The sequence below is a fragment of the Echinops telfairi genome, unplaced genomic scaffold, assembly GCF_000313985.2.
Source record: "Echinops telfairi isolate 266 unplaced genomic scaffold, ASM31398v2 ScPeMD7_30;HRSCAF=105, whole genome shotgun sequence".
NCBI lineage: Eukaryota > Metazoa > Chordata > Mammalia > Afrosoricida > Tenrecidae > Echinops > Echinops telfairi.
Window position 1 is genome coordinate 3444832 of NW_022103927.1, and position 7228 is coordinate 3452059.

General features: G+C 59.6%; 1 protein-coding gene across 2 annotated transcripts in view; it reads left to right on the forward strand.

The window, feature by feature from the left end:
- The window catches only part of PRKACA (protein kinase cAMP-activated catalytic subunit alpha), a 14582-nt gene that overhangs the window by 5258 nt on the left and 2096 nt on the right, over window positions 1–7228 (forward strand). The window contains exons 1-8 of one of the 2 annotated variants that reach the window (XM_045289712.1): window positions 482–698; window positions 3045–3106; window positions 3495–3623; window positions 4913–5011; window positions 5900–5982; window positions 6250–6376; window positions 6496–6591; window positions 6679–6801. In XM_045289712.1, the coding sequence (XP_045145647.1) occupies window positions 644–698; window positions 3045–3106; window positions 3495–3623; window positions 4913–5011; window positions 5900–5982; window positions 6250–6376; window positions 6496–6591; window positions 6679–6801 (774 nt within the window). In that variant the 5' untranslated portion in view covers window positions 482–643. Of the gene's footprint in view, window positions 1–481; window positions 699–3044; window positions 3107–3494; window positions 3624–4912; window positions 5012–5899; window positions 5983–6249; window positions 6377–6495; window positions 6592–6678; window positions 6802–7228 lie in introns of those variants that run through there. The other variant, XM_004715485.3, reaches the window with a different exon arrangement.

Here is a 7228-nt window from a genome sequence, read left to right on the forward strand (position 1 = left end):
TTCTCTCCGGCTGTTCTTTCAGCTAATTATCCGAACGCTGGGGCTTTGGTACCCGCCGCCACCACCACCACCAGGGTGTGTCTGACTACCGCCTGGGCCTTAACCCTTTCTCCTTCACCTGGTGGACGCTGCCCTGGGCATGTCAGGTGTCATCCTCTGGGCAGTCTTGTGACTGCCTTGAGGAAGGCAGGTCCTGGTATCTTAGGAAGTTTGCTTTAAGCTTCCGGACAGGGAGGGCAGGCCGGGGGTGGGGGGGCTGTGGGGGGAGGCGGCAGCTAGGAGGGACACTCTCAGGAGAATCCTCCCACACTGCACGCGGTGGCCAGCTGGGAGCAGGTACCTTTAAATGCTGCCGTGGCAACCGGCTCCTCCTCTGCCCTCCCCAGGGCCCTCTGAGGAACAGGCTCTAGGCTCCGGCTTTCCTGCGCCTGCCCGCCTCTGGCAAAGGGCAGATACGGGCAGAGACAGAGGTCTGGGATGGACCTGGGGGGGGACTCAGAGACCACCTTCCAGCTGTGGCTGCAGCTCTTCCTTTGGGCCCACCTGGCACTCCGCGTTCTGGGTTACCTGCGCCAAGCTTTCGGGCTGCCCAAACCACAGCCAGCCCCCTGAGGTTTCCTGGCCAAGAGCTCTTGGGCCCCAGATGACCCCATCCCACCCCTTATCCCACCCTCTGCTGGAAGGGGCAAGAAGAGGAGGTGAGTGGGGAAGGGGGGGGCACCTGGTCACTTCTCCCCTCCACCCCTAATTATCCTTCTTTATCTACTGGCTTTTCCAGACACTGAATTCCCTTCCCCCTACCCTCCCTCCCTCAAGTCTGCCCCGTTGATCGTGCCCGGCCTGGGCCCTTGGGTGCTCAGAGACCTGAGGAGAGGCTAGCCGGGGCCTTCATTGGGGCAGCTACATTTGGAAGAGGAGGAAGCGGGGCTGGGCCTCTTCCTTCTGGCTGGGGTGACAGTCAAGTCCTGGTGGACTGCCCTCTGCCCGCTCCCCCCACAATTTGTTGCGGGACTATGTGCAGTTGTGAGAGAGGTTGGGGGGAGTGAAAGGCTTTGCCAGTAAACTTACCGAAGGTGGTTCAATCTGCAGGTGTAGCTCAGTCTCTTGGGCAGTTGGTGGCGCTGCCAGGTGCCAGCCTGGGGCTGCCGGCCACTCTGTGTCAACCCTTTCTGGGCCTGGGTCACTGCAGGCTCCCTGGACCAACAATAGGCCTCCGCCTACCACTCTCTTAGCCCCAGTGGCCTAGGGGACGCCGAGAGGGGGCCTTGGCGACAATGGGGGGAATAGCAGCTGCCCATGGGAGGTGCCTGGTCCCATATACCAGTGGAGACAGATGACACAGGGTTGAGGGCAGCACTGCCCATGGCATCCTTGATGCACTGACCAATGCCTGAACTGCCGACTGAATCGGGAGCAGTGAAGCTGACGTCTCTCTGCTCGGAGCCTCCTTATCCCCACAGTGGATACAGTAGCAGCTCCCACCTGGCAGAGTGAGAGTTCCCAGAGAACACTCTGGGCCTGGCGCCAGAGCAGCCAGTCCGGAACAAGAAAGTCCATTGGACAGTGGATTTGAGGCGTGGCCATTTGACTCACCTCAGCACGAATTTTATACCTCGCTTTCCTAAAACACTGAAAGGCAAAAAAAATGACAGTAGACATTTACATAGCATTGACTGGAAGGAGCCTGCCCTGGGTTACAGGGTCAGCAGTTTCAGACCCAATGGCCTCTCCACACAGTGTTTCTATGTTGGGCTGTGATCCGCATGTTCAGCAGTTCGAAACCACGAGCAGCCCCTCAGAAGAAAGGCCAGGCTTTCTACTCCCGTCAGTAGTTAAGGTTCCCGGAAATCCACTGGGGTCACAATGAATCAGCGCTGACTCAGGGCAGCAAGTTGCGTTTGGAGAGCCTGTCCGTGGGAGAGAAAGATGAGGCCGTGTGCCCCTGTAAAGATGTCCAGCCTCAGACACCCAAGAGGGCAGTTGTAATCTTCCCAACTGGTCACTATGGGTCAGAATTGACTGAAAAGCAGTGAGTTTGGTTTTTCACGTTTTGGGGGGCCTGCACCAGCTCCCTCTACAGAGAGGAACTCGTTTGATTCCTCACAACCAGCTTTTGAGGTCAGTCCTTCCATTCTCCCCATTTCATAGACGGGGGCGGAAAACAGGCCTAGAGAGGCGAGGCCAGTGGCTTAAAGTCTCACAGTTCATAAGGCCCAGACTGGCATCTGAACACAGTCTCGGCCCAGAGTCCTGGCCCCTTCCCACTGTGCGGGGCCACCTCTCCCCACGTGGTCGATGACCACTGCTCACAAGCCTCAATTTCCTTGTTGAATGGCGAGAGTGGATGAAGGGGCACAGGCAAATCAGATGGCGTAGGACAGATGAGGCCGCTATGGGTTACGTCTCTCGAGGTCAGCTGGGGTGGGGGGCACTGTGGGCAGGTATCACCATTGGGCTCTCTGTAGGGGGCTTCCCTCGAACCAGCTCTCTGTCAAGGGCCCCCGCCATTGGCAAAGGCCAGCTGAGGGACAGGGTGACAGCTGAGTCTCCCAAGGGCACCTGCTACCCAAGCCCCCCAAGGACGCCTGCTACCCGAGCCCCAGAGGCCTCTACCCTAGGCCCATCCTCCCCAGAGAAGGGGCCGGAGGCACAGCCAAATCCCTGGTCTATAAATACCTCTGCTGGCGTCTTCCCTGGCCGTGGAATGTCGGTCAGAACTGGGGCAAATGGGGGTGGGCTGGCCTGGCCACTGCTTTCTGTCCCTCTGGAGTGACCCCCAAACTGCCCTGTACCCCTTTCTTGGATGGGAATGAGAACAGATCCTATCTCCTGTAGTGCAGGGCAAGGAGGCCCAGGCCCCAGCCCAGATCAGGACCTTCCCAAACTGCCCGTAAACTCCCAGGGTTACCCCAAAGGCAACGGAGAAAAGTCCGGCTCTAGAATGTCCACTACTTTGCACGAGCTGGTGGCTCCTCAGAAATAGCCTGGGCTTGCTCTAACAAGGCGGGGTGTCCATTCAACCTTCCCCCCTCTCTCTCTTTCAGTGAAAGAGTTCTTAGCCAAAGCCAAAGAAGATTTCCTTAAAAAATGGGAAAATCCTGCCCAGGTAAGCCCCCAGTGTAGAATCATGGGAGGGGCGAGTTCATGGAGCATGGCCCTGACGGGTGTTGTCAAAACCCCCAGGGAGCGCTCCTACTCCCCCATGCAGGCTCCCAGGCACAGGTCCCTGATGGCCCATGGCTTGGCTCCCCCACCCTGTTGCCCCCTCCCGACTGGCAGCCCCTGCCCCCCACGCAGCTGCCAGCCACTCCCGGGCCCCAGGCCAGGGCCGGATCTGGCCCCTGCCACCCGCCTCATGGAATGCACCCTCCGCCATCTTCTTGTTCTCCCCGCTTCTTCACCGCCCCCGCCCCCCCTCAGGCCACCCACTGCCTGGGGCCCCCTCTGCTGGTGGCAGAGAGGATGCCCTGACCTGGGCCCTCCTCTTCCCCCAGAATACAGCCCATCTGGATCAGTTTGAACGGATCAAGACCCTGGGCACGGGTTCCTTTGGGCGGGTGATGCTGGTGAGACACAAGGAAGCTGGGAACCACTATGCCATGAAGATCCTCGACAAACAGAAGGTGAGCCCTCTGCCCTCCCGGCTCCTGCTAACGCTCCCCGGCCAGAGGGCCAGAGGACCAGAGGGGCCAGGCGGCCCTCAGCCTGCTTTCTGCCTGGGCCAAGCGGCCTTGTGAAGCCCGCCCTGTGATACTAGGTCTGGAAGTGCCTGGCCCCATGGGGCCCAGAGGCGGGACAGCAGGCAGCCAGCCAGTGTGGGGGTCTTCCTGGAGGAGGAACGCGTGTTGACAGGCACTTTTGCCCTCTTCGCCCCTATTTCTGAGGCCCGGCCTGATGCCAGGCAGTCTCTCAGCCTCTGGCTTGGAGCAGTGCAACCTTGGCATGCCCAAGTAGGATTTCAGGGGTAGAAAACTTCAACCTGCAGTCCCCATTTTTGTTTTATTATTATTGTTTTAAAGGAACCAGTGAAATAGATCTTAACAATCTGTTTTCATCAGGCAATAGATTTATAACGTGGTCACCTTAACACGTGACCTTAAATTAGCCTCCCTACTGCGATGCATCAGGTTCTTGCTTGGTCTCCGAAGCCAGCCGGCAGGTGCTGCCCCAGCAAACCCAACTCCCAGAGCTGCCCCAGCCCAGGTTGTCCCAAGAGTCTGCGGAGAAGAGTCCGTTTTTTGGATGTGCATTTTAGATGCTTCAGCCATCACTTCACTTGCCCACCCGAGCCCTCCCTGTCTCAAGCACTGAGCTTGAGACCCCGAGGGTGCAGCTGGGAGCCAAGCTGAGGGGAAATCAAGCCTCAAAGGGTTGACCAGCAGCCGGAGCTCAGGCAAGCCACCTCACCTGTCTGGGTTCCTGGCACACCCTGTATGTGGCCCCCATGGGGACGCTCTGAGTAAGGGTGGAAGTGTCGGGCTCATGCTGTGTGCTGTTGGGGGCCCCCCCAAAGGCTGATGAGGTTAGTCCAGGGTCCCTGTGGCGCTAGACCCCAGAGAGGCTGTTTGTCAACACCCTACCCCTTGGGCTACTCTTATGCTCCTTCCTCCAGGAAGTCTTCTCTGAGCCCTGGCCCAACTGCGGGCAGGAGCAGGAAGTTTTCTCTGACCCTGCTCCCACTCCCAACTGTTGACAAGCTTCTTACCTGGGCTTCCACAGGCTGGGTGGCTCATGGACGCTAAACTGTCCCGTGTGCACCCTTGGGTGACACGGCACCCTTGCCTCCCAGTGTGTCCTCCGTGCCCAGCCCAGTGCCTATGGGCTCAAAGGCCCTCAGACACTTCCAGCTGAAGACCCCGCTGGCCCAGGCGCCCCCGTCCCCCTCACCCTTCCTTCCTTTCTGGCCTCCCAGGTGGTCAAGCTGAAACAGATCGAGCACACACTGAATGAAAAGCGCATCCTGCAAGCGGTCAGCTTCCCGTTCCTTGTCAAGCTCGAGTTCTCCTTCAAGGTGCACTGGGGTCCCGGGCAGGTGACACGGGACAGGACAGGGCAGCACCCAGAGGGAAGCTGCTGGGGCACGGCTAGCTGGGTGCAGCCTCTTGGCTCCCAGAGCAGGCGGGGACTGCGTAGAGAAGAGGCAGCAGGAGGTCCCCAAAGACGGGGTGCTGCTAGACCCAAGTCCAATTCCCAGGCCTGCTGAGTTCTAACTTCACCTGGGACACACCCCCTGACAGTGGGGTGTTCCCTGGAATTGCCACACGTGGACAGCAGGAAGCTAACATAGCCGGTAGCGTGGGCTACGGATCCCAACTCCGTGCTTGCTGGCCGGGAGACCCTGAGCCTCCTTTCTTCAGCTGCACTGTGGACGTCCCAGCAGTGCCTGCCTGGCAGGCGGGGCTGTCGTGAGCACCCTGTGCGGGCCAGGGGCGCCGGGCAGGCTACGCCAGGGCTTCAAGAGCTGGAAAAGGCCGCGTGGGACCAAGGTCACAGGCAGTGATGCAGTCTCCAGGGTTTTGTGCCCACAAGGGCCGAGCCTCGTCCTAATAATTGTCTGGCAAGGGACCTGCCATTTTATTTGGGGCCCTGCAAGTCCTGAACCCATTTTACAGAGGACAGAACTGACCCCAAGGCCTTGCTTAAAACAGTCCTGGAGAACTCTCCTGCGGGCACTGGGTTGAGACCCCTCCCGACCCTTGGTCAACCATCCCTCTCTCCCCTGGTCACAGCGGGGTCCCAGGGGTGCCAGCTAGCTGCCCCTTACCTCAGGGGCAGATAGAATGAGACAGGTTTCGCAGTGAGCCTGGCACCAGGCCCCCCCAGCACAGGCCTCTGAGCTGGGAGCTGCTGTACAGGTCCAGACTTTGGGGCTCTGACCAGCCGCTGCCCCCCCCCGCAGGACAACTCCAACTTATACATGGTCATGGAGTACGTGCCCGGGGGCGAGATGTTCTCACACCTACGGCGGATCGGAAGATTCAGGTGAGCGGCTGCCCTGCCCTCCTCAACCTGTCACATCAGCCTGGTGCCGGGGTGAGGGATGGGGGTCGGCTGTGGCCTCTCCATTTCCTCAGTGACCAGGCACCTGCACATTTCAACTCCCACACAGCAGTGTGCTCTCCCATCGCTGCCGGCGTGGCCGTGCTGGGGCAGCTAGGGCTGCCCACTAGCTGGACGGCTTTGGGTGGACAGGTCCTGACTGGCTGTGACCCCCCCAGCCCTCACCCAGCCCCTCTGCTTGTCTGCCAGCGAGCCCCATGCCCGATTCTACGCAGCCCAGATTGTCCTGACCTTCGAGTATCTGCACTCACTTGACCTCATCTACCGGGACCTGAAGCCCGAGAACCTCCTCATTGACCAGCAGGGCTACATCCAGGTGCTATGGCCGGGTGAGGGTGGCTGTGGTCTGCATTCACGCGCGCACACAGGAGCACTCAAGAACACAAGACACACACACACACACTCCCCACCAACTGCCCGTTCTGGTGTCTGCAGGTGACAGACTTCGGTTTTGCCAAGCGTGTCAAAGGCCGCACCTGGACCTTGTGTGGGACCCCTGAGTACCTGGCCCCCGAGATTATTCTAAGCAAAGTAGGTCTTTCCCCAGCCCCCTTCCCGCTCTCTGCCCACAGCCCTCCCTGGCTTCTTCCTCTCACCCGCTGCCGCCTCTTGCCCCAGGGATACAACAAGGCTGTGGACTGGTGGGCCCTGGGGGTCCTCATCTATGAGATGGCAGCCGGCTACCCGCCCTTCTTCGCCGACCAGCCCATCCAGATCTACGAGAAGATCGTCTCTGGGAAGGTGAGGCCGGATGCCGGCATTCGGCCCCCTCCCTTCACAAAACCCCCACGACCACCAGACCTTCACTCTCTCTGGAGCCCGGATGGTGATTGGAAATGTAGAATAGCTCTCAACCTTCCTCGTGTCTCGACCCTTTCATACAGTTTCTCATATGGTAGTGACCCCCCCCCCCAACCATAACATTATTTTCATCGCTACTTCATCACTGTCATTTTGCTACTGTTATGAATCAGGCAACCCCTGTGAAAGGGTCGGTCGACCCCCAGGTTGAGAACCGCTGGTCTAGAAGCTCCTTCAGTTGGGCCAGGCAATGGAGCTAGGCCACTGGCCCTGCCTGGGCTGACAGCAGCACAACCCCCTGTCCAGCCCCTGACTCTGGGGACAGAATCACCCCCACTTCTTCCTCCCCCTCCCCCACCCCCAGCTC